This window comes from Trichoplax adhaerens, genomic scaffold (assembly GCF_000150275.1).
Source record: "Trichoplax adhaerens TRIADscaffold_7 genomic scaffold, whole genome shotgun sequence".
Lineage (NCBI taxonomy): Eukaryota > Metazoa > Placozoa > Uniplacotomia > Trichoplacea > Trichoplacidae > Trichoplax > Trichoplax adhaerens.
Window position 1 is genome coordinate 5,778,728 of NW_002060949.1, and position 27,818 is coordinate 5,806,545.

At 33.6% G+C, this 27,818-nt stretch overlaps 5 protein-coding genes across 5 annotated transcripts; 2 read left to right on the forward strand and 3 right to left on the reverse strand.

Annotated features, from left to right (window-relative positions):
* Nucleotides 1-220: 220 nt before the first annotated feature.
* Nucleotides 221-5,218, reverse strand: TRIADDRAFT_27680 (uncharacterized protein; the record flags this gene model as incomplete). Its single annotated transcript, XM_002114489.1, has 14 exons — nucleotides 221-274; nucleotides 376-582; nucleotides 662-808; nucleotides 913-1,018; nucleotides 1,088-1,374; nucleotides 1,476-1,538; nucleotides 1,617-1,779; nucleotides 1,861-2,030; nucleotides 2,135-2,370; nucleotides 2,561-2,668; nucleotides 2,774-2,867; nucleotides 3,238-3,298; nucleotides 3,736-3,895; nucleotides 5,101-5,218. The coding sequence occupies 14 exons, from the start codon at nucleotides 5,216-5,218 to the stop codon at nucleotides 221-223; spliced, it is 1,974 nt and encodes a 657-aa protein (XP_002114525.1).
* Nucleotides 5,219-7,345: 2,127 nt separating this feature from the next.
* Nucleotides 7,346-12,472, reverse strand: TRIADDRAFT_38001 (uncharacterized protein; the record flags this gene model as incomplete). Its single annotated transcript, XM_002114490.1, has 14 exons — nucleotides 7,346-7,399; nucleotides 7,501-7,707; nucleotides 7,787-7,933; nucleotides 8,038-8,143; nucleotides 8,213-8,499; nucleotides 8,601-8,663; nucleotides 8,742-8,904; nucleotides 8,986-9,155; nucleotides 9,260-9,495; nucleotides 9,685-9,792; nucleotides 9,898-9,991; nucleotides 10,360-10,420; nucleotides 10,846-11,005; nucleotides 12,355-12,472. 14 exons carry the CDS (start codon nucleotides 12,470-12,472, stop codon nucleotides 7,346-7,348), a joined length of 1,974 nt encoding a protein of 657 aa, XP_002114526.1.
* A 4,468-nt stretch (nucleotides 12,473-16,940) lies between these two features.
* On the forward strand, nucleotides 16,941-18,380 carry TRIADDRAFT_58440 (uncharacterized protein; the record flags this gene model as incomplete). Its single annotated transcript, XM_002114173.1, has 1 exon — nucleotides 16,941-18,380. One exon carries the CDS (start codon nucleotides 16,941-16,943, stop codon nucleotides 18,378-18,380), a length of 1,440 nt encoding a protein of 479 aa, XP_002114209.1.
* Nucleotides 18,381-19,014: 634 nt separating this feature from the next.
* TRIADDRAFT_58441 (uncharacterized protein) lies at nucleotides 19,015-21,280 on the reverse strand (the record flags this gene model as incomplete). The annotated part of the gene is made up of 5 exons (XM_002114491.1): nucleotides 19,015-19,053; nucleotides 19,621-19,740; nucleotides 19,962-20,118; nucleotides 20,300-20,510; nucleotides 21,082-21,280. The coding sequence occupies 5 exons, from the start codon at nucleotides 21,278-21,280 to the stop codon at nucleotides 19,015-19,017; spliced, it is 726 nt and encodes a 241-aa protein (XP_002114527.1).
* A 1,799-nt stretch (nucleotides 21,281-23,079) lies between these two features.
* On the forward strand, nucleotides 23,080-27,079 carry TRIADDRAFT_27613 (uncharacterized protein; the record flags this gene model as incomplete). Its single annotated transcript, XM_002114174.1, has 18 exons — nucleotides 23,080-23,144; nucleotides 23,609-23,718; nucleotides 23,859-23,937; nucleotides 24,183-24,212; nucleotides 24,385-24,429; nucleotides 24,532-24,613; nucleotides 24,762-24,845; nucleotides 25,037-25,120; nucleotides 25,201-25,440; nucleotides 25,519-25,599; nucleotides 25,756-25,876; nucleotides 25,960-26,014; nucleotides 26,087-26,146; nucleotides 26,258-26,335; nucleotides 26,412-26,520; nucleotides 26,611-26,721; nucleotides 26,810-26,875; nucleotides 26,996-27,079. 18 exons carry the CDS (start codon nucleotides 23,080-23,082, stop codon nucleotides 27,077-27,079), a joined length of 1,584 nt encoding a protein of 527 aa, XP_002114210.1.
* Nucleotides 27,080-27,818: the final 739 nt, after the last annotated feature.

Below are 27,818 nucleotides of genomic sequence, written 5' to 3' on the forward strand. Positions count from 1 at the left end.
TACTATTTTGTGTAAGTTAATAAACCTGACATAACTGCCAGAAATTGGAAAGTTTTCAAATTTTATTTAACAATATACGTGTATGTATTTAAAAAGAGCAAAAGAATCTTATATGCAAGAGCTAACCATCAATAATATAATTAGATTAGTGAATCTTATAGGTTACAAATAAAATTCAAGCCTTTCTACAATAGACGTCTTGAAAAATGCAACATACCAATTAAATTTTACTTTTTAAAATAGACCTTAAATATTTATGATAGCTTGAGTGAACCTATATACGATATAAAAAATTTATAGATATCGTTAATCTGATAAGGCCTACAATTTTCTAAAATTGTTCAAGTATAAATAAATTAACAAATAAAATCTTACGTCAGTTTTGTTTAGAGGAGCTCGCTTTGCCCAGTTATATAAGCGATTGTAAACGTCGCCATCGTACGCGCCTAGAGCAGAATTTAACGATTGATCTGCAAAAGCGAAAGCGTCTACTAAGCCTACTAAATTCGGCCGTAATTGCTTATAACAGTACTGGATTCGTTCTCGAACGAATTCCATTTGAGTTCCGGTAACAAAGCAATCCTATTTCGTAAATAAATAAATTTAAATTTTATGTAAGGAAGTCGTATCTTTTAAAATATGCGTACTACTAACGGAATACCTCTAAGAATTCTCCACTATTATCTGCAATTCCATTCAAAGCGAAGACAACGCCAAGCGTTAGTAGACTTTCTTTGATCTCCTTGCTACACTTTAATTGAGCAGTCGATTGAAAGAAATTTCGTGTAACAAAATAATAACAGTGCGCCTGCAAAAAATAATAGTTTCGAAAATTCGATATTCTGTCTTAACTTAACATATAGTATAATTACGATGCGTGTAGTAATTTTATCGTCGATGTAGGTAACTAACCTTTGCACATCGAACAAACTCTATTCCTGAACGATTCATAGCTTCCGATGTGTCTAAACCTTGAGAGATTTGACTTTCCAAGAACTGAGCAGCGCTCTTGATTGTTCTATAATTCCCCAAAATATGACATTATAATAACTGAACACGTAGTTCTAGTATTGAATAATCGTTATACCTTTGAGCTCTATGTTCAAAAGCTTCCACAAGTAAAATAGGCTTCATCAGATCTTCTGGTGATTTAACCCCCCATCGAGCGCCAGGTAAAGGTTTAATCAGAATATACGACATACTTGAAGGAGTAATACTAGGTTGTCTGAAACATTTTAGTAAGAATCGTGCAGTCTGTAGATATAAAACAGTATTCTCTCCCTCGTAAGTACACGACGGTAGCCAATCCTTATAAATCGATACGAGGCCGGAAGCTGCTGAAAAGCCATGGCCTCCGCAAGCTCTACGACATACCTAAATTTAGGTGATTATATAATTATTATTTTTCGTTAGGCCTATATCGATTTATGAAAAGGCAATAAAATAAAACAAACGTAAAGAAGAGAAAAGATAACCTCAATGCCAGATACAGACATCTCGGCAGTGAAAGCTTTCAAGCCCGAACTTATACCATGTAGCTGTAGATTTCAATTAATTATATATTTTATTAATTAGAAGAAAATCGTCGTATTTTCTTAAATAATAATTTATTATACCTCTTGCAAAGCGCCAAGATGGCCCGATTCAATATCAGCATGAAGAGCATGATAAGTCGACATCATGTATCTAGCAATCCAAGCGAATGCATACGCGGTAGCGAGTTGTGGAACTAGTTTATGCTGTTGAGTTACATAATCGATTATCTGCGGCTCTAGTTCACTAAAAATGGGTAGTAATGTGTTTACAGTTAGTATAATTTTATCGTTCTCCTCAAAAGCGATATGTTACAGAGTACAGCACCCTGGTTTGGCTTCCGTTTGTCGTCGTACACAACTGTATCGGATAGCAATAGTCGCTGCTTTTGATAGATTTGTAGCTGATCCAGCTACGATAGTCGCTCTAACAAGCACCATGGCACCGTAAGCTAATCTAGGATTGGCTGGTTTCCTGTAAGTTCCGTCTGGATAAACCTATTATGTACATGAGAGGATAATATACAGTATGGTTACGCAATGGCAGGTATTCGATCATCGAAGTCTAGTACTAGATAAGTATATAGTCGCTTAGTACTTACTTGGGCATGTCTCATTAACATATTTTCGCGTGGAATTCTAACGTTATCCATTGCTAGAAAGCCATTGTCGTTAGTTTCTAAGCCGACTTTATTTCCGATATCTCCGACTGTTACACCAGGCATTGGTGAATGATCTTTCAAGCTGCGTAATTGAACAATGAATGAATGAAGACCATAACACTGATTTTTGATGTATAACTGGGCCATTACGACAGCATGAGTAGAGGTTTTCCCGACTGTTAAAGGAATCCATAAATTCGATATGTGAAATCAATGATTTTAACTTAACATAGTATATCGCAATTTATTATACTCTACATAGAATCACTTATCAAATATCAACTGATCGATTTACATAATTTTGTATTAATACTAAATTAAACAATATCCGATATCGTATATTATAATTAATTAATAAATACGTACGACATCCAGGCCACCATTTAGTAGCTGTTAAAGTCGGCGTATTTAAAACAAACTCTTCTCTTTTAGGATCGTAAGTCGATGTCGTCTCTAAGCCACGTATAAAGGTACCTAGATTTAAACCAACGAATACATGAAATTAATAATATTCTTTGTAAAATACTCTTCTAGAGGTAAAAGATTAGCGTAATGTATAATAATAATGTTAGGTTTTACCGTGGCCCAATTCAGTCTGTGCGTAAGTACCGATGATTTTATAGTCATTCGCTAGAGGTAGCCATTTCTTACGTTGCTCGTCAGTACCTTGATCCTAAAATTATACAGAGTAAACATACAATCAAAAAATCTAAGTCTTAGGGTGACGATTATGAAACTATATAGCAAAGTCAGCGCACAGATAATTCTAACATTGTACTAATTAGGTGTAGAAGTCGTACACAGACTTTACGAGTAAAACGGTTGTTGTATAAATTTTAGCTAAAAGATCTGTAAAATTTAGAATATAGTTGATTCCTTGACTAGATTTAAATAATTTTTACAGCAATTATAAGGTTCGATCTGACGTCAAATTATCAAAAGATTTATATTCATTCAACTATTAAATGAATAAGGCTACGGAAGGTTAGGTAATATATTATACAAAGTAATCATCATAACCAATTAACCATTGACACACGTACCCTAATGGTCGGTCTAAACATAGAATTATGTAATCCAATTGGTAAACTCTCACCAATAACACTGTGCAAAGTTATTTGAAAAGAAGAGGACACGAAGAAAAGAATGTGAAATAGTTATAAATATTAAATGTAATATGAAGTAGTAAGCAATCATTAAATTGAGCAATATCCTGTATCACATTAACATAAATGTAGTGTAATTCAGATAGGTATCGCTATATATTGTATTATAGTGACAGTACTATATTCGGACTTCAAGTATACAAAACGTACAATTATAATGAATTATCACGCTATACTGACTGTAATTTAACATACTTTAAAAACTATAACATAACGATGAAAAAAATTTTCTGGCACAAATACATTTATAACTGCCATATACAAATACAATGCTAGTTTTCTGATCAATAATTGGCACGTAAACAGGTACAAAGCTACGAAAAATATAAATTCATATCATATTATGCTATTTAATGACTATGTTAAGTTATGTACTTTAACATGATCTTGTAGTCCTGAGGGTTTTCAATGTTATGCTCTTTAAGTACTTCAGACAATCTTTTAGATTTCATCACACCATTACTGTATTTCTCTTCTCTGGATAAGAAATGGGAATCTTTATTGCCGAAGATAGGGTCATTCAGTATGATGGATTCTGCAAAAAGAAATGTATGGGCTTAACTGTCTGCCTGTTTATTATAATTATATATATATATATATATATATATATGTTAATTATTAACAAGAAAGCAACAAGTATACGAAATTGTGAATCGGTAGTAATTAAATTAAAGTACAAATAACAGAAGCAAAGTATTAAAAGAAAACATTATGCTCTGGTCATGGACTACTAGATGCACCAATATAATTTAGTAGCTCATGCTCTAGCGTAGGATACTATAGTTTCGTCTTCCATAAAATGCTCCAGATAAACTATTTCCACAATTTACAAATTTAATGAATACGATTTATGCAGTCGTTATAATAATCTACTTTAGTACATACCAGTACTGACAGTATGATTATATTGCGTCTGTAGAACATGCTACAATTCAATTTATACGCGTAAATATCCAATCCTGTATTTTAGCATATATCCGTTTGTGATACTGTAATAAGTAAGTTATACTCCAAACGTATAACTCGATACAAAATCATATTAAACAGATAGGAAACTTAATGGATAATAACTAATTATAAATATCAATTCTAATGTCATACATCACTATTAATACTGATATCGCTGTCTGTAACGGTCTATTAACTAATTTTGTCTATGTAAACATCAATATGGCCATCATGTCTAGAAGCTTCCATGAACATTCTAACTGTAGACCTAGAAAAAATAGAACTAATAAATCTTCCTTTTTTCTATCCCCACAATCAAACAGGGAAATACCGTACACAAGATGTTACTAAGGAAAGAAAGTTTTCTTCCTTTGCCTAAACTTGTGGTACTACTGTACTATGGAAGAAAATTTGGAAAATGAACAGGAGATTTTGGCATTTCGGCCAGATTAACCAGATTAAATACATTTGATATCGAAATATACAAAGCAAGTATAGAATCATATTGAGGAGGAAGTGACACAAGTTGTAACAGCTGCAGTTAGTACCGCAGCTAGAAATTAGGAGAAAAAGAAATAAATAAGCTTGCTCCTAAAATTGGTGATAACACACTACGCGTATGTCGGTGAAATGGCAAGACAGTATAAGAATATTATCATCTAAACCTAACAAGGCATGAAATCTCTTATATAGCTGCACAAATGCGAGTCTGTAAATCATTTCAAACTTCGAATGGATTCCTAACTGCATATCATTCAATTTCTACAATGTACGCGTATTGTATAAACCAACCCAGATATCGACGTCTTTCAGTCTTTTCACGTCCTCCATTAATGATATCAGTTAATTCTGCAACGATAAAAGTGCATTTTCTTCTCTCTCTGTCTAAATCGCTGCTAGGAGACGCCATGCTTGTGCTGCACTGGTGCAACTGAGTATGATAATATTCTAGCGAGTGGTATACTGTGTGATGACATACTCAGTTACGGTATATTTGGTCAATAGTTTTATTATCAAGTAAATGCGGTGACGGAAAATGCTCGTACTAAAGTCGAATCAATTAAATAAATAAATACAAATACAGGACAGCGATCCTTCCTGACGAGTGGAGCAATTCTTGGGATTAAGTGGAGCTACACTTTGATGAGCAAATGCTCAATAGTTCAACAATATACATATACTATCGTGTCGTAACAGTTTCTGCTTTACTTTCTTCGAATCCCTCGACATTAACGATATTATTGACATTACGGCTTGATGATAATTCCTACTGGACCTGATGTAACTCGCGATAGCAACATATAATTGGCCGTGAGCAAGGATTGGAGTTAGCAAATAAAGTCCAACTCTGCCAAAGCTTTGACACTAGGATTTGTTGATTGTAATAGTGAATGCTAATCGAATCAGTAATTGTAGCCGTAAAAAATGAAACAGTAATAAGTAATCACTGGGTTTTAACTTCATTCGTAGCAAGATAACTGTTCTACCATGATGTACTCTCTCGGCAACAACCACTCCTTGAATCATAAACTGATACATGCTGTTCTTTTCAATCGCGCCGTTCAGAACAGCACATGTTTTATCTAAATTCTCCAACACCATACTTAATAATTTTCAGCCGTAGCTTATGCGGTGATATGGCCCGAAAGTTCAAGGAGTTCAGATATTCACACAGAATTCTATTTTCTACGCTTCCTTTGTCGGCACCATTGATGCTTGTATGCTCATGAATGTCACTAGGAATTTGTGAATCGATTTCGTTATTTATATTTTAGGTCTTCTACTTCTTCAATACAATCACCAGGGTATTTATATGAATAGTGGACTTCCGTTAAAAATTTTGGCCATTATAATTGATTGAAGAACTAAACCAGTGCTAAAATTGACTCGCTATCATAATCGTATTATAGTACATACAACTGACTTAAGTATAAAATACTATTGCGTCACAAGGTCTAAAATGGAACAAGCCAGCATTGTTTTAATGCTATTTGACCGCAATATAATCATCTATTGCTTTAGGATAGCACCTTAAGCATATGGCAAAAAATGTCAATTTGTTCATGGATATTCCCATCCAAATTCTGGATCTCGCATACCGAAAGATAGATTTCCATCGTTTCCTATCATTTTTAACTTTTCAGAGACTCGATGTAAGCCTGTTAGATAACTTCTGATTTACTATATACGCATAAATGTACATATATGCAGCTCAATTCGATCATTTCATAAGTTTTCGATTTGCTCGTCACTCATAATTGCATAACTCTAGGTTACCAAATGTAGTTACTATAGTGACATTTTCAGTATGCGGCCAAACTACACTGATAAGTTAACAAATTTGGACACTAACTTTTTACTTAATAGTAAGGTAAGAAGATTACTAAAGTTATAATATCTACTATCTCTATTGAACTAGTCCCTTGTCTCTATTTAATGAAACTGTTATCATTTTCTAACACGAAACTAAATGGCTATAACTGACGACTATTATCAGATATATATCATGTATCGAGCCGCGATATTATTTAGTTGTCGTTTTCGAACATGATTGAAAAAAATGGCTATAATTTCTAATTTTATGTCAGGTGAAGATACCATAAAATGTCTCTTACATCTTGCATTAAACAAGTATTATATTTATACTAATATTGATGGATTCAAATTCGTCTGAACATAAGATACTGTTCCCAGGAAAACTATCAAAGACAGTTTCGTGCTTTAAATGTGTTTGGTTAATTCTTCTACCACTTGACAATATGTGGAGAATATAGATTTATAGCAATCAGGAATTATTTTGCATATACTAATCAATCCGATATGACAGCCAGAAATTGGAAAGTTTTCAAATTTTATTTAACCGTATACTCGTACATGTATGTATTTTAAAAAGAGTAAAAGGTCATATGCAAGAGCTGGCCATCAATAATATAATTAGATTAGTGAATCTTATAGGTTTAAAATAAAGTTCATGTAATGTAAATTAACTTATAAAGCTTTCATGCAATAGATGTCTTAAAAAAAAGTAACATACCAATTAAATTTTACTTTTTAAAATAGGCTTTAAATATTTATGATAGCTTGAGTGAACCTATATACGATATAAAAAATTTATAGATATCGTTAATCTGATAAGGCCTACAATTTTCTAAAATTGTTCAAGTATAAATAAATTAACAAATAAAATCTTACGTCAGTTTTGTTGAGAGGAGCTCGCTTTGCCCAGTTATATAAGCGATTGTAAACGTCGCCATCGTACGCGCCTAGAGCAGAATTTAACGATTGATCTGCAAAAGCGAAAGCGTCTACTAAGCCTACTAAATTCGGCCGTAATTGCTTATAACAGTACTGGATTCGTTCTCGAACGAATTCCATTTGAGTTCCGGTAACAAAGCCATCCTATTTCGTAAATAAATAAATTTAAATTTTATGTAAGGAAGTCGTATCTTTTAAAATATGCGTACTACTAACGGAATACCTCTAAGAATTCTCCACTATTATCTGCAATTCCATTCAAAGCGAAGACAACGCCAAGCGTTAGTAGACTTTCTTTGATCTCCTTGCTACACTTTAATAGAGCAGTCGATTGAAAGAAATTTCGTGTAACAAAATAATAACAGTGCGCCTGCAAAAAATAATAGTTTCGAAAATTCGATATTCTGTCTTAACTTAACATATAGTATAATTACGATGCGTGTAGTAATTTTATCGTCGATGTAGGTAACTAACCTTTGCACATCGAACAAACTCTATTCCTGAACGATTCATAGCTTCCGATGTGTCTAAACCTTGAGAGATTTGACTTTCCAAGAACTGAGCAGCGCTCTTGATTGTTCTATAATTCCCCAAAATATGACATTATAATAACTGAACACGTAGTTCTAGTATTGAATAATCGTTATACCTTTGAGCTCTATGTTCAAAAGCTTCCACAAGTAAAATAGGCTTCATCAGATCTTCTGGCGATTTAACCCCCCATCGAGCGCCAGGTAAAGGTTTAATCAGAATATACGACATACTTGAAGGAGTAACACTAGGTTGTCTGAAACATTTTAGTAAGAATCGTGCAGTCTGTAGATATAAAACAGTATTCTCTCCCTCGTAAGTACACGACGGTAGCCAATCCTTATAAATCGATACAAGGCCGGAAGCTGCTGAAAAGCCATGGCCTCCGCAAGCTCTACGACATACCTAAATTTAGGTGATTATATAATTATTATTTTTCGTTAGGCCTATATCGATTTATGAAAAGGCAATAAAATAAAACAAACGTAAAGAAGAGAAAAGATAACCTCAATGCCAGATACAGACATCTCGGCAGTGAAAGCTTTCAAGCCCGAACTTATACCATGTAGCTGTAGATTTCAATTAATTATATATTTTATTAATTAGAAGAAAATCGTCGTATTTTCTTAAATAATAATTTATTATACCTCTTGCAAAGCGCCAAGATGGCCCGATTCAATATCAGCATGAAGAGCATGATAAGTCGACATCATGTATCTAGCAATCCAAGCGAATGCATACGCGGTAGCGAGTTGTGGAACTAGTTTATGCTGTTGAGTTACATAATCGATTATCTGCGGCTCTAGTTCACTAAAAATGGGTAGTAATGTGTTTATAGTTAGTATAATTTTATCGTTCTCCTCAAAAGCGATATGTTACAGAGTACAGCACCCTGGTTTGGCTTCCGTTTGTCGTCGTACACAACTGTATCGGATAGCAATAGTCGCTGCTTTTGATAGATTTGTAGCTGATCCAGCTACGATAGTCGCTCTAACAAGCACCATGGCACCGTAAGCTAATCTAGGATTGGCTGGTTTCCTGTAAGTTCCGTCTGGATAAACCTATTATGTACATGAGAGGATAATATACAGTATGGTTACGCAATGGCAGGTATTCGATCATCGAAGTCTAGTACTAGATAAGTATATAGTCGCTTAGTACTTACTTGGGCATGTCTCATTAACATATTTTCGCGTGGAATTCTAACGTTATCCATTGCTAGAAAGCCATTGTCGTTAGTGTCATAGCCGACTTTATTTCCGATATCTCCGACTGTTACACCAGGCATTGGTGAATGATCTTTCAAGCTGCGTAATTGAATAATGAATGAATGTAAGCCATAACACTGATTTTTGATGTATAACTGGGCCATTACGACAGCATGAGTAGAGGTTTTCCCGACTGTTAAAGGAATCCATAAATTCGATATGTGAAATCAATGATTTAACTTAACATAGCATATCGCAGTTTATTATACTCTACATAGAATCAGTTATCAAATATCAACTGATCGATTTACATAATTTTGTATTAATACTAAATTAAACAATATCCGATATCGTATATTATAATTAATTAATAAATACGTACGACATCCAGGCCACCATTTAGTAGCTGTTAAAGTCGGCGTATTTAAAACAAACTCTTCTCTTTTAGGATCGTAAGTCGATGTCGTCTCTAAGCCACGTATAAAGGTACCTAGATTTAAACCAACGAATACATGAAATTAATAATATTCTTTGTAAAATAATCTTCTAGAGGTAAAAGATTAGCGTAACGTATAATAATAATTTTAGGTTTTACCGTGGCCCATTTCAGTCTGTGCGTAAGTACCGATGATTTTATAGTCATTCGCTAGAGGTAGCCATTTCTTACGTTGCTCGTCAGTACCTTGATCCTAAAATTATACAGAGTAAACATACAATCAAAAAATCTAAGTCTTAGGATGACGATTTATGAAGCTATATAACGAAATTAGCGTATAGATAATTCTAACATTGTACTAAATAGGTGTGATAGTCGTACACAGACTTTACGAGTAAAACGGTTGTTGTATAAATTTTAGCTAAAAGATCTGTAAAATTTAGAATATAGTTGATTCCTTGACTAGATTTTAATGATTTTATAGTAATCATAAGAATCGATCTGACGTCAAGTTGTACAAGAGATTATATAAATTATATACACTCAACTAAAAGTGTAACGCCATCGAAGGTTAGGAAATACATTATATAAAATAATCATGATGACCATTGACACACGTACCCTAATGGTTGGTTTAAACATAGAATTGTGCAATGCAATTGGCAGGTTCTCGTTGATAACACTGTGCAATGCAAGTTATTTTAAAGAGAAAAGGACACGAAGAAAAGAGTGTGAAATAGTTATAAATATTAAATTTAATATGAAGTACTAAGCAATTAATAAATTGAGCAATATCCTACATCATGTTAACATCAAAGTAGTGTAATTCGACATATATTATAATTATCAGCCTATACTGTACCATGGACTACTAGAAGAGGTTCTCTTCTAGTAGTCCATGCCTTTACTGACTGTAATTTAATATACTGCACTTTATGAAGTATAGCAATATGATTAATAAAATATACTAACACAAATACAGTTACAACTGTCCTATAGTATGCTAGTTGCCTCATCAACAATTAGGATACCAACAAGTATAAAAGCTACGAAAAATACAAATTTATGTTAGTATATGCTATTTAATGACCAAGTTAAGCTATGTACCCTAGTAAGATCTGGTACTCCTGAGGGTTTTCAATATTATGCTCTTTAAGTACTTCAACCAATTTGACAGCTTTCTTCACAGCATCACTGTACTTCTCTTCTCTGGATAGGAAATAGTAATCTTCATTGCTGAAGATGGGCTCCTTCATAACGAGGGATTCTGCAAAGAGAAATGTAAGAGCTTAATTATCTACTTATTCCTTCTTAATTAACAGAAAGCAACAGGTATGCGACGTTGAGAATCGGTAATAATCAGGATTTCATGAAATGCTCCAGATAAGCTATTTCCACGATTTACAAATTACAAAGAAATGATGTAAAGCTTTTCGTGAAAATAGACTGGCTCCTAGTATATATCCGTTATCATGTGCCTAAATCTGTTTCATGGATACGATTTATACAGTCGTTATAATAATCTATTTTACTGGATACTGGCATTGTGATTATATCTGTTGAACATGCTGCAATTCAATTTGTACGCGTAAATATTCAGTCCTGTATTTTAGCAAGTATCTGATTGTGATAGCGTAATAAATAAGTTCTACACTAAACAGGTAGGAAACTCAATGGATGATAAATAAATATCAATTATGGGGTCCTACACTACTGCACTATTGATGAACACTGAGATCTGTAATACGATCGAGATACGGTGATATAACATTATTCATTCAGTAGATATGCGCTTCAGGAACATTTTTGAAATTTGATCATGACAATATAAAAGAAGGATATCATTTTTAGACATCGAAATGGTAAAAATACGTCTATAGCTGATAAAGGATCGATTTAACTTAATAGAGACATATTGCTATCTGCAACTGTCTATTGAATAATTTGTCCATATAAATATCAACATGACCATCATGTCGAGAGCTTTGATGAACATTGTATAGTGTACTGTACAACACGGTATACAATAATAAGCGCATCCACTCTAATAGCCAGCGCCCATAGAAATGAAAAAGGAACTAATTAATCTTGAATTTTTTTCTATTCCCACGATCAAACAGGGAAATACAGTACAGTAGTCAAAATAATGTGTTGTGACGGAAGAGAATTTTCTTCCTCTGCTTCTATCTGTGGCACTACGTTACTGTGGAAGAAAATTTGGAGATGAGCGTGAGATTTTTTTCGGCAAGAGTACATACTGTACAGTAAAGTAATGAGTAAGTGAATACGTGTGATGCAGTGAATCCATGATAGAATCATACTGAGTACAGAAGAACTGACCAGGTGACAGTAGGCTCTACCTCCATAGCCGTCGAAAGGTGTGACTACAAGGCAGTATAACAATATTATCCTCGAAATCGAATAAGGTAAGAAATGTCGATGGAGATGCATTACTATACTAAGCAATTGGGAATACTGCATTTACAATAAGGTACAGTAGAGTCTGGATTCAACGCCTCGCCGCAACAATGTGGGAGTTGTGCAAAATCAATCCAAATTTGATATGGATGGCAAATCATTCAAGTTGTACAATGTACGTGTATTGTATAAACCAACCCAGATATCGGCGTCTTTCGGTTTTTTTCCGTCCTCCATTAACGATATCCGTTAGTTCTGCAACGTTAAAAGTGCATTTTCTTCTCTCGCGGTCTAGATCGCTGCTAGGAGACGCCATACTTGTGCTGCGCTGTTGCAACTGAGTAACGAAGACTCGCCAAGGCGGATCAGGTAATCTGTATGACTGTACAGTACAGAGTACAGTAGAACTGCGAGTCAGCGAGTTCATGTACTGTACACTGTACACTGTACTGTACCGTATGGTAAGGTGAAGCGTAAAAGCAGGTCATCCTCACCCGTACTGTACCGTAGAAAGTCCGGCAGCGAAACCGCACACTGGACAGTATGTAAGGATCAATAGCGAGCGCATGTTTATTTATTTATTTTATACTGTACCGTAATGCAAGATCAGGCGTTACGTACAGTATAGTACTGTACTTTACAGTGTACAGTACGTATGATACAGTACAACATCGTCAAAGGAAGGTACTGTACACTGTGCAATGTACACATTAGAATCACGTTATCACGTATGCACGTTATGACCACAAAGCGTTTACATAATCATGGACATCAGGGTCGTTCATGGGGTCCCGCGAATCGACGAATTCTCTCTTTTAGTAGTCCCTGATCGAATGGATTCATTTCGTCATCTATTTTATTATAGGGTATTTGTTCTAAAGACTAAGATAGAGCGTCCACAATCATAACACTGGTCGACAATTTATTTGTAAATACTACTAGAATAGTATTTTAACATTCTAAAACGCATTCAGCATTCAACGTTATGTTGTGGGGTTGATGTTGGGGGTTGTCTCCCAAAGCCCCCGGATTACAGTACAATGCTTTTATTTCGGGTGAAAGGTGAAGGTTCACGGCTAGATGCTAACCTACGGTTAACTTGCCGTAACTCTTAACGGATACGTCTGACTCTGTCATGATAACAGGATATTCATTGCAGTACAGTACTGTATAGTACATTGAGCACTGAGTGAGTAACTATACGTACTGTACGTGTCGAGTTCGACTAGGGTCCGAACCAGACCAGGCCAGATCATAAAGACCTCTACGGTCTACACCCTCTACAGTACGTTTCTGAAAGGCTTACAGTACAGTACGATGTACTGTACACTGTACCATACTGGAAAGCACTCCATTGATAAAGTGGTCAATGGGTTGAAAGTGTTTTTAGTCGAAAACGATTCCTTATTTACTCTAACGCCAACAGATTTTTCAATGCAATTTTGCAAGTACAGTACTGTAGTCTCTGGTTATGAGAGTGTATCCTACTGCAATCAGTTGTTACGTATTTAAGGATTGTACGCAGAGATAGGTTGAGGGTACAGGAATGAGTAAGACCTTTCGATGTAGTGGTCTATTATGATGAGCTATTACGTATTCATTGATGCAATCAATTGAACTGTTTTAGAATCATAGTTACTCTACGATATATATAGCTGTTTAAGACAACAATAGGCATGAGATTATTTCTACGGATATTCTAGGCTTTTCAACCGGCTTTGAAGTGTTAAACAGTCAATCTGCAGTAATGAATACCGTATATTGGTGACACACTACACTCGATACTTTGGACATGAAGGGTTATAACCAGTCGAGTTGATTGCTAAAATTCGACACGATGGCAGAATAAAATTTTATTTGAAGTTGTAAAATTATTTTTTCGATATAGCATTTCAGCTATAAGTTATACGCACAATATATATATATTCAGTTCGGAAATTGAATGTGAGTGGATTGTAAAATTTGAACTGTATCCGTTTTATAACGGGTACTACCAAATCAATTAAGATTAATCTTAATTCGCCTTAGTCTATTCTTTTTTTTCATTGTGTCACGTTCGATGTATGCCTGCTTATGGTACGTAATTATAGACCGCGAACTTATTACAATTGATTACAGTTGACCGCTTCTTTCTAAAATGAGTGAGTTTGCATACAGGTACTTCTGGCACGAACCAACAAGTAGCACTATGCTTACAATACATTCAGTAGTTCCGCTAACAGGCCTATTTCCGCAATAGCCCATCACAGAATCCCGTAAAATGGTCGATGTACAACCTTACTGATGATTATTAAGAATTCTTCTTAAACATGGTATTAATATCCTTACGAATATTTTACAGTCATTTTGGATAGTATTTGGAATAAATTTTTCTTTGCATTTATTGATTACTTTGGAGAATTGTTCATTATAGAGTGAAAAGCAAGATTCTATTAGAGACTCGAGAAAGCATGGCTGATCGTAAATTCATTTACCTGCACTATAGCAATGCAAAATGTAAAAAGTGCTATAGTAATATACATGGACTTTGCAATTATAATTATAAGATCCCAGTGGCATAAATGATTTGAAATAAGCCAAGTTATCTTATTCTATCTCAGTGCTGATTGATCTCAGCCAGCTGTTTGTTAATCTCTGCTAGCAACCTACAGCAGATATACGGAAATATGCGTAAGCACTCTCCTTTCATTAATTAATTAGTGAATTATTAAATATACAAATAATTTCTTAATGCAGAGGATACTATAATTAAAGGATACTTGTTATCATTTAACGAAGCAACTGGTAGTTTGGTATCCTATAACCGGGTCTGAAGTATAAATTAATTAATATATATAAGCTTATATACTAAAGTTGCGTAACGTATACTTAACGATAAAAAAATATAATTAAGACTTATATCACAAATAAAGTCAAGAATAAAAATAGTGTCCATGTCTGTACATCTATAGTATGTATAATTAACTGATCAATAATTAATTTAAAATTCGGCTTAGTGGTTTATTATGGAAACTAGGATTATTATTTTAGAGATTTACGCATAATATTATCGTAGCATTGATTATACTGTACAGTGTACGGTGTACAATCTACTGCATCTATTGTACGTTCCATACATCTTCTTAGGCATGTAGTAGGCATATGTACAGTAAGTATATAGTAGCTAGCATTTCTCGTTTCTGTTGTGGTAGCTTGTGTGTAATTAACTAATAAAAGATAAAACTAAATTAGGTGCTCTCCAAACTATCGACTGTGTGAGTGCGACTACTGAGTCTGGTGAAATATATACGCGTATGCAGTATACTGCATATACCACGTTACTGATCTAGAGATATATTGTATAGATATATATATACATAATATATATACTCTGGAGGTATAAATTACGCAAGGCACACTTCAGGATATTTATACTTTCATCTTAACAATCACTGGAGTCTACGTATATGTGACTATATACTGTGGAATGTACAGTATACGGTATAGGCTATAGTACTATAGTTCATCTTTATCATGGCTATTTAGCTGCTTCACAAACTAGCAGTAAAACAAACATAAACTTATTTATATTATCAACTATCTATACAGTACGTACACTATACGCTATCGATAAACAGTCGGTTGAAACGTATATCATCTCAATTTTTCGGCCTCGACATCATCTCAGGATATATGATACATGATTATTTTAAACATCTTCTTCGACAACACTAGACGCTCGTCAATAAACATATACTGTATATAATAACAGTCGTCCTCTATTATCATCGTGGCTCTGTAAAAAATTACACACAATCACCATATCTAATTTTAGGTTTCGGCGGCATGAAAAGCCAAGATTTAAAAAGGAAATAACGTCTTTAAGTGATGTAACAACTCTTAAATCAATATTCTGCTACTATCGTCGCACGTGAAAGATACAAATTTTACAGTACCGACACTTTGAAATCTTTAATCACATTACAATTTCTTGCTTGGCACTACGATGATCCTATAATAATAGTGGAACAGAGAACGCCAATTAACTTTAAACTATTTCAAATTTTTATGTAATAAAACTATACTAGTACCCAAAACTAATCCTAGCACTCTATTATAGCTCTAGTATCAAGAAGCACTGCATGGTAATTAAGTAACTCGTATAATAACAATATCGAACAAGGTACTAAAAGGCACTGCTATCAAAAAATGATCTGGGTGTTAATTTCAAGTAAGTTCTTTTTATTTTGACACCATGTTCACAATCTATCTTCAATACTCCATACATTATTAAACTCATCGAAAGGAAAGCTTCGAGTAGTAATGATAAAATTCTTTTATCTGTCTTAAGTGATATCACATTCCGTATCCAACAGCGCTACCACAAGAGCATGCTGAAGTGATCACCTGCTAGTACTTAACAGTAGGAATCACATTTAACATTGGTGAAAATTATTAATATAGTACTGGATACAGTCACGATCTTTTCCTAGTTACTACGGCAACATCAACCTTGGACATCCATCCATCAAAAGACTCCTTTAATACTAGTTATCAACAATTGATCTAAATTATTTAAATTCTGAGAGCCATCTTGTATCTTAAATGATAACCTTCCTTTTCTTTTCCTGGTGTTGATAACGATTTCACTGCTATTGGAAACTATCTTAAAAAACATATATCCTGACAATTGTCGGTTTTTTTGATTTGCTACATTAAGTTTCATTACCTGTAATAACCTGTTGTCTCTCAATCCGCTTCCTTACTTCCTTTTATAATTATCTCGCTATTTGAACTATTCTACTATGGCCTTAACTTTCGATCAAAAAAAGTATCAACTTAGCCTTAAAGATCGATTCGAGATTATCGTTGACGATCTTAAAGAAAGGAAAAAGTTAAAAATTTTAGAATTGATCTGTGTAACACCGTTATTTTTGTTAGGCCTTATCGCTGATATAATGCTTTTAGTTGATATTGACAGAAGATCAAGTTATCTTGAAACGATCATCAAGAACGAAGGATTAGTTGTTAATACGTCAGGATTCGATTTGAATACAACCACTGTTAGCAGTAATTGTTCATCTATTTACAATGTTGGAAATTTGAGTAATGATTATCTGGATAAACGGAGGGCGTACTGCTTTTTTTTCTTTTTATATTTAGTTATCGTTTTGTCATTTTGTACTTGTTTCTATATTTTAATTCATTATCCTGAGGCAATGAAGGAATATTATTCGTTTAAAGTTGTCGCAAAACTTTCAAAATTTTTTATATTTCTATGGAATGCAGTGCCACAAGCCTGCTTAGTAGTAATTTTGTATAACCTAGATAATAAAAATGACGGTATAAATTGTTTATATGGCACCATTACACCGGAAGCCACAGCTACTAGTATGCCTGTAGTGGTAAGACCTTTTCACTCAAGCGTTCAAGATCTAAAGTTGGTATATGTATTGCTTTGTGCGTTCTACATGATGGCAGTTGGCATTTATCATGGTTACTTTGTAGCAAAGCCAATCAGGGATGATATTTGTGGAGGTGATAGCATTTGGCGTTCTTATACTGCCTGTTCAAGAATCATATGGTACCTAACTGTTGCCGTTGTAACTGCTATATTCTCATTTCCTATCGCAATAACAGCCAAGGAAAATCCTGTTACTCAGTTAACTGGATCAGTTTTAACGTACTTCTTAATATTCTTACTATGTTTATTTGCACTAAGTCTTACTTTCGTATCTGTAACACTTGATTTGTATGAAAACTATTTACAAGAATATGTTCCATTTACTGAAAAGTTAACTAGTCCCATATTTTATTACATTATTAATCTCTTTCTATCGTGTATTATTACGCCATTGGGCTTCTTTGTAATCAATCTTGCGGAGTTTATTCTAATATTTGCATCTTTTTATATTTACTACCGAACTATAAAGAAAGGTAGTAAATTAATATCAAATTCATATAAATTCGGCCAAGATCCTCCGCCAAAATTGGATACTGACGGCATTACTTATAGAAAAGATCCCATCGTGGATAATAACAACTATATTTATCGTCCCAATGATCAGTTAAACAGCAACACTCTAAATGGTACGCACATTCTAGCTATGAAAGATGAAGAACTCAATCGAAAAATTCAATTTGCACATGGCGATAACGCTACAATTGACGAAAATGGCAAAACTCTAACTATTAGAGCACCTTATTATAACGTTATATATTCAGTTGATGAAAGATTAGTGTAATTTTTTACTTGATATTAATCTAATAACATTCTGTTGTACTAAAACTTTCTATATATAAACTAGAGTAATTATGTAAAAAACAGGCATATATCGGATCACTCTACACTTTGCAACTAATCTTATCCTGTACTGATATCAAACTGTTCGTCCTCAAACAAACATGATTTTATTGCATGCTTTTTGATTATGACTCTTAACTATATGTATCATGTGTATTATGTCAGTATAGCGGATTTTGATAAGTACCCGTATATACAATTTCTTACAATGTAAATTAGAAGAATAATTATTCAACACTTTAAAAAAGTATTCAAGAACGTCTACGTAGCCAGCTTAGGCAAGAGAGTTACTTTATCTTTTAAAATTTAATGCCTGTCTATACCGTACGTAAATACCCGTAGAATATGCATCCCGTTTGGTAACATACTGTACACAGAAATACACGTAAATTAGTATAATCATATCGAGACGTTTCTTTAGCATAAATTTCATCAATAAAAACAATTGCATATCGTATATCGCAAAATAAAGTATTGCTATCTAATAAGATCAAATCTAAACAATTCTAGAAAAGTTGCCTATACAATTAATTACGATTCTCCATATCATAGATTTATTTGTTGTTACAAGGAAATCAGAAATTATTACCAGAAACAGTTTTTGTAGCTAACATCTAGTAAGTTGAGAAAATTTATTTTATGTGATCGAACTGTATTGTCTCATTAATACCCCTCATTGATCTTGGTTTATAAGAATCTATGTGATGCTAAAGCATTCTCCACTAGAAAATGAGCCAAATACAGTACCACAACAACTGCATGAACAATTTAAAATGTTATCATTATCTAACGTACTGAGTGCGTTATACAATACAACATCAATTCAATAGCTAATTTTATCTCCAGATCATGACGTGCTCGATTAGTTTATAAAAGAAATAGTGACCAAATGCAATCACTGAGGAAAATCATCGAAGATATCAAAGTGAGTGCCATTTTCGTATTTATCTTCCACTAATAGCCTTGCCAATTTGGCCGCTGAATCCATTGGATTCACTGTTTGCTTCTGCTCAATTTAATTACAAAAAGGTGAGATATAAATAACTTTGTAAGCATGGAGTGACAGCATGAATTCATTAGATACAGTTCGCTTTAAGCTATTTAATTTTAGTCGCACCATAACATTTTCTTCTTTATACTCAATTTTAATAATTGGAAGTAATGAAATCAAATAACAATACCTTCTCTATCGCACCCAGTAACGAAATTTTAATGGATGGATCAGCATTGCGATGTAAAGCATCAACCAGCAATTTTGTATTCATTGGGCCTGGTGCATAATTGACTGCTCTAACCAATGGCTGTAATAAATCAATCAACAACATCACTTGAAAAGTAAATACCGAAGAACTTTTACGTCAGCGAATAATATTATGTACTACTTTAGGTATATTTTCCAAATTCATGTATTTTAGGTGATTATTATACGACATTGCATCGCCTGTTTCCTCACACCGAATAGTAGAATTATAACACAGTTCCTGAATAGCATCAATTAATTACATTAGCGCGCAGTACTTACATTTTCTTTAGCGATTACTGATATTAGCATGTCTCGGGCCGCCTTCATGGAGCAATATAAAGCCCAACGTTTATAAGGGTCTAGCGCACATATTGAGGATATATTAACCAAATGCATTTTACCAGGGGAATTTTTAAACAACTGCAAGTATTTAGACCTACATCGATCATATGTTAATAATTGGTAACAATTGAATTAGATTTATTTATATTTTATTGCATGACTTGGTTCAGTTTACTCCATTTTAAGAGAAATAGTATATCTTCAATATGCTAAAATTACAAGCTCAATTATCAAATAGTCTAAGATAATTAAAGTTCTGCCAGTATAACACTTACGAGAGGTAATGGCAAGATGTATAGTTGAGGTCTAAATATTTTCCAATATATTCACAATCATCTGTATCAACAACACTTTGACTTTCCAAAGAGGCTGCATTATGAATAAAGATGGAATTTTGGTAATCATCCGGCTTCAATCCACTTTCTATCGTTTGAATTGCATCAGGCAACGATGACAGATTGCCGACATCCACGCATACAACTTGAACTAATAGTGAACAAGATTAATTTTTATTTATTTCATTCACAATTTTGAATGGTATTAGCGAGATGAATTAACCTATGTAACTATCATTAACATCCAATAGCATATTCAAATTAGAATGTATAATACTCTTTCCTAATTATCTGAATTAAACGCATTAGTAACTATCATAATAGTTCATGATAGTGTATATGTATGTAAAAATTTGTAGAAATGTAAAATATCAGGTAATATTGAAAGTAAGTTGTAAATATATCATAAATGATGGCCATACCCTCAACATCTTTAGAAACTTGTTTTATTAACATTAGTAACTATCATAATTGTTCATGATAGTGTATATGTATGTAAAAATTTGTAGAAATGTAAAATATCAGGTAATATTAAAAGTAAGTTGTAAACATATCATAAATGATGGCCATACTCTCAACATCTTTAGAAACTTGTTTTGTTAACATTAGTAACTATCATAATTGTTCATGATAGTGTATATGTATGTAAAAATTTGTAGAAATGTAAAATATCAGGTAATTTTAAAAGTAAGCTGTAAACATATTATAAATGATGGCCATACCCTCAACATCTTTAGAAACTTCTTTTATTAACTTAGTTGTCTCCGCTAGTCCATTTTCGTTGCGTGCCAAGAGAAAGAATTTAGCCCTTCCTTTCCCCTTGGTCACCGCCTCAGCAAATTTAACACAGACTGCCTGACCAAAACCACGGCTGGCACCAGTTATAATAAGACATAGCGATCCAGAAAATAAGGAATCCATGAGATTTCAACCTGATACTGTAATGTAAAATTGATTTATTTTAAAGTTTTAAGATCACAGATGCATATAAGCTATTGTAAATGTCTTCTGGCTCGAATAATATGATACTGTAGGTCTATTTTTAGAGTTGATCACTTTCAGTTAGTACTGTGATCCGTTGCTGCAATTCACGATGAGTGTTATTGTCAACATGAAACTGCAGTTGCAAGCGATTGTAAGATCATGATGGCTAAACATAGCTAATCCATACTATCTGATATCATTTTCTCCATACGATTGAATAATAACGTACTAGTTTACAAAACCAATCATCATATTTACGAAATGGATTAAGTTCATCGTAGACTAAAGCACGCTACAATCGCCAGCTATTTACTACCAAGAAATGAAGAGAACTATCGTGCTGTACAGAACAATAGATTTCAGGTAAGATCGACAGGTACAGTACTGTATATCATTGCAGCCAGTCTAGGAAATTTCGATCAGTATTTTATCTATTAATTTATCGATTAGAACTCGATCATTAGGTTCAATTTTGTTCTAATGGCTCAATTTAACCATTTCTTAAAGAAAGCAAGACAACTTACCGAACGACCGTTAAGCACTCTCACGTGTCGCCAAATAAAAAAAAAATTAATAAAACTATTTCGGAGCATGGGCGTTGGGAAATCGCTGTGCTTGGTAGTTGGTAGTAGACTGTATTTAATTGAATCTACTGTACTGTAGTGTAGGAAACGGCACACCGTTTAGTGTACACTGTACAGTATGGACAGTACTGTATGTAGAAAATATACTACTGGTATTTCTAGTTAAAATGCCAACGGTTGTTGACTGTACTAATAATGTGCAGGCTGATTATTTGATTGCCCATTTCAACTGAATGGTAAGGGCAATAATCTGTCCGCGATTGATATCCAAATTAGCTGCTAATGTAGATTGGTTTAGTAGTCCATGGTACAGTACTGAGTGCATTAGATGGTACAGTACTGTAAGTAAACATGGGCAGAAGTTTTCTCTACACTGTGTAAATAATTATTTGAAATAATTAAATTATTAATTCATTCATTAATTCCTGTGTAGCTTAGTTTGTAAAAATTGATCAAGACAAAAGAGTCTGTGATTAGACTGAATAATCCCTAAGTGCAGCAGCCTACTGGTCCAACACTCCATGAAGAACTCTAGTTAAGCAAGAGTGCAGACAGTTACTTATACAAGCACATTAGGTTACAGTTCTGGAGTAAGGATTTAAGTTAATTCAATTTTCAAAACACAAATATGAGCAATCCTACCATTGACCAGTCATACCAAACAATTTTGTATGTGTGCAATCTAAAAGAAAAGAAAACGTATGGACTGCACACAGTAGCTGCAGTACTTTACTAGACCAGGAGTAGAAACCCCCTTGAATGAACGGGGCTTTACTTGATCAGGCAAGGCCAAAATGTCGAAAAATACTTAATGTATTTACTAATTGAAGAATATTTATGATATTGCATAATACAACGGCGGTATGTAAGAAGAACTTTATGAAATCGATTAATCGAGTATCGCCATATTGGCATATCAATAACTGGAAAGAATTTGCAATAGTATTTTGACGCCCCAATATCCGTCCATCCGATACGGATAGAACAGTCCTGTATCCGGCTGTCCATTCTACAGTACAGTACTGTAGAGCTTCTTCTTTACAGTGCAGTGTACAGTACACTTTGTACGGTATGGTACTGTGCACTGTGTGCAGTATTGCCGCCAAAGACGATGAAAACTCATTTCGAACAAATTACCCTCTCTCAATAGATATGGCCACAAATTATAATGGCATCATCATTAAATCTTTCAAGTTGCATGGCTTACTACTTAGTAGGTAAGTTTCGACACGAACTGATATGACACAGCTACATTATGATAGAGCTCGTATAGTGAAAGAAATATTTGGTAACCGTAGGACGGCTGCGATTGCCAAGTTGCTACATGAAGTTGATATAGCAGTGTTCCTCTATAGCTAAACTGTCGGTCATGTTCTGACTATAATCTTCCGACAACGAAGTGTGATAACATCGATGTTAGATCAATCTTTATGCGTTTACAACATACAGTACATGGGCAGATTACAGCAGTGTATGTCTACCCTATGTTATAGCGATAATATTGAATACTAGTTATCATAAGTTACCAGGTTGATGTTTGGTATAACCTGCTACATCCAGCTACAGTACAGTAGAATTAAGTGTACGTACTTTTGATTATAATTATATTATTATTGTTGATTACAATGACGTACGTATATGCATAGAATTATGCCTTACACTGCGCTTTCTTCGTCATTAGTGAGGCCTGTAGATATTTAAATGAAAATTTGCCAATATCACATGGATCTAATAAAGAAAAATTAAATGAAAATTTGCAATTGATTATCGATGCGTTACAAAGGCAACCTTGTTAGTAAGCTCTGCATTTGTAGCTAACAGATTTGGCAATGATGTTCGATTTTCGCGCCAAACTTAAGATCTTAAATATTTTAGACGAACTAAATTGAAAGTTTTATAAATAATACAGTAACTTAAATTAAATTTCCTAGCATCGTCTACTATTATCGACAAGGGACGTGTAGAATCAGCAATTCAAGAATGCCAACAAAATTCTCATGACGAGCAGAGGTTAGCATATTTCATTCATAGCCACTTGTTGCATTGCATGTGTGCTAGATGACTGGTACTGATTGAGCTGCAAAACTGTAACTTTTCTAAAGCACATAAATAACGGTATCATCTCTATTGCCCGTTGTTTAAATTAATGTTACTGTGCTCAGTAATATGCAGATGATGCTTTACATGTACTTTTACTGTGTGTCCAATATGCTTTAACTTATCACATCATTATTTCTTCTCTTTCATAACTACAGCAAAATCTTCAATGTTATTAATATCTTCAAGTAAGGAAACATCTACTGATATCCTGTATATCATTTCAATTGCTCTATTACTTTTACTATCAAATTGCTATTGCAGAATAGCTAAAATCTAACATTAATTAGCAAAACGAAATTATCCTCGATCTTGATATTAAACATTGTTATTCTCTATGTAATGCGTTGATTTTATTAGAACTCCAAAATATTATTATAATACGGAAAAAAAGAAATTCCTACGGTAATAGCCGTAAAAATTGCTGGCTGTTTTTATTTAATTTAAAAAAGACCGTCAACACATTCTTTAATTATTGATAACGTTTATCTAATTGTAATACATCAGTGGCAATGATGATACTAACACTTTTGGATTAGCGAAGGACAAGGCAGCATACTTTCGAGAAAGATATAACCTTATCTATCAGGTAATTACCATCGTCTAGACTTTATGATCAATGCAGGATATTACATTAGAATAAGATCTATTCTTAATCATAGCACTGATTGACTGATATAGCGCCATCAAATACTGCTGTACTGATTAAAGTTACTACCTTATCTACTCGTAATTAGAGAACTATCCGTCATGATCTATTTTGCCCGTCGTCTACGGGTAATAAAAATATCGACAAATATCGTCAGCAACAACAATTTGAGGTAGAGAAGTTGTAAGCCTTAACCGTTTTAAATATTATGCTATACAGTAGGAGTCAACAGGTTATATTACACGGAATCGATAGCTGTGCATAAGTAAGATAGGATAACTTTATTCTAGGTAGAAAGAATGTCATCGCGATTATAGATAATAGCGAATATAAATAATTAAATCAAATTACTCTTTTTCACAGTTAAAATCCATAGAATATCTTTTATCAACTAGTAGAATAGAAGACAAAATCGTAGTGCTTGGTATGATTACAAGGCACAGGGAGGTAATACTTGTATAATACCCAAAATAGCTTTATATTTGTACTTAAGGTGCTGAGCTAGAGGCCCTGTTTCCACTCTTTAGGGAGGTTTCGCTCTCGAGGACATTACCGGAATAGTAAAGCTTGATATATCGAAGACCTTATTTCACGCTGGCTTATTTACTGAAGCATGTTTTGTATTGGCGGAGGGTGTATACGAAGATGACGTATTTCGGGCCTCAGCTATTGGATTTCCACCAGCTGAACCTGCTAAAAGCTTTTACCGACATTTCGGTGATATTAATTTGTTCGGTGGTCCCTTCACTAGAAGTTTTAAATTTTCGGTAATTCAAATATTTTTGAGTTATACCTATATCTCTAAGATTACAAATTTGTACCGTAATTATTTTTTTTTCATATAGATTAATTTAAAAGCAGTTGAAGAGCATAATTCTGGTACTATGCTAATCTTTTTATCTGATGTCTGGCTCGATCAATCAAGTGTATGTTATCCTAATAATGAAACAAATTTTTGTCTTTTCATTAGTCTTGCTTTCTTCTGTCATTGTAATTAATTATCCACTACTGTATATATTTGTATGCTACTTTGCGCTAATACATTGCAAGATTTTAGAAAATTTGTTTTTTACTATAACCAGGTATTAGATAAACTCCGTACTCTTTTTGCTGGGTATTCAAATGCTCCTCCTATGGCTTTTATTTTAATCGGAAATTATCTTTCTACACCATACGGGTACAAAGAATCTAAAATTATGAAAGGTGATTATCTGCGAAGAATAGTAACTTTCTGTCTATCTCCTCCAAGTCAAAAATGCTAATATTGCTACTGCTCCGTTACGTAGAGTGTCTTCAAACATTAGCAGACTTAATTTGCGAATTTCCCAATATCAAAGAAAGGTATTAAACGAATTGCCAATAATAGTAGTAAAAGTAACACATCCTGAAGTAACTAGTCAATGTTATCTCTAGAAGTCACTTCGTATTCGTCCCTAGTATCCATGATGTAGGATTTGGGAATATCTTACCTAGGTTTGTTTGTAAAGATATTTATTTTTTTTTCACTTGTTTATTTGTTGCTCTTGAATGAGCACATACGTATTATAGTATAATATATGAATTATTTTATGTTGGATTTTTTAGACCTCCACTTCCTGAGTCGGTAACCGCTGATATAAGAGAGAGGCTTCCGTGGGTAGACTTTGCATCTAACCCTTGCCGGTAAAATTAATTTTTAATATCCACGTTGTTTTTATATTTTATGTGTGATCAATGATTTTTGATTATGGCTTTGCAGTATTCAGTACTGTACACAAGATATCGTTATATTTCGAGAGGATATGATTGGAAAAGTTTGCAGAAACTGTATTCACATCCCAGAAGATGGAGAGGATATCCCATCACATGTACAGACTAATTTTTAAGCTATGTTGCAAAGTACTAGGTTCGTAGCATATGATACATGTACATTATACTAAAGCAGGAATAACTTATAGTTTGTAAGGACAATTACATCTCAAGGCACCTTGTGTCCTTTGCCGTTAAATGTCTCGCCAGTTTATTGGAATTACTCTTATGCTTTAAGCTTATACCCATCGCCGGACTTGGTATAGTTGTTTAATAGATGTAATATTATGAGAATTACCAATGTAATATCGGCATAGACACGTATGAAACATAATGTATATTGTATAGGTCGTTTTAGCCAATAATTACGAACCTTTTGAGATTTCTCGAATTGGAAGCTTATTTATAAATCCTGTAAGCCACTTAACTTTATTGAAATCTTTATAAAATATCTCCTTTAGATCGTTTAAGGATAGTCTATGCAAATTGTTATTTGTCATTTCTGTCTCGAACCTATTATCTGTTTTTATTAAGGGTTCGTTTTCAAGAAATGATTTCTCCTTTCAAGTTTACCTACCATCTAGTCGCGAGGCCGAGAAAAGGTCAGTATTAAAATAGTAATTCTATTTGAAGTTACTACTCTATAATATTAAAATAAGCTTTTGACAAACGAATATCTCTTACGCTTTACTCAAGATATCTTAATTCTAAATATATATTTTCCCTCGAAAAATATAGTCAAGTACCACACTGAATAGAATAAAACAATGTGGTTAATCGATCTGGTGCCAAATCTGTAAGGAAAGCTATAAGAGAAATATTAAATTCAAGCTACGACTACACCTTGGCATATGACATTGTTTATAATTGTCAATAACGTATCTGATCCTCCGATTAACAAAAGACTAATTGTAAATTATCAATCTGGCAACCCAATTTTACTATATTCGTATTAGCTATAAGAGTGATTCGTAATGTATTTCTAGTGATCAATATTGTATATTATTAGTAATAAAGGTAGAGAAGTAAATCTGAATTAAATAAGAGTACAACATGCAGACATCGTATTGCATTTAGAATTATTAGGTTATTGTCTCCATAGGCGTTTTGTTATGTTGATTTGAGTAATTGACGTATATTGACGTACGACACTGTCAACGAAAACAGATACCAAAGCAAAGAATGTTCTTTGATCTATTTGGACGAGCGACTGTCCTGGGTTTTTAGATATAGTATATCCGTTCTTATTACGGTATCTATATTATGACAAGTATTTATTACTATACCGATCTATTGATTATCATCAAGGACAATGTATAAATACCAACTATGAGCATAAATGCTGGTCAAAACACGG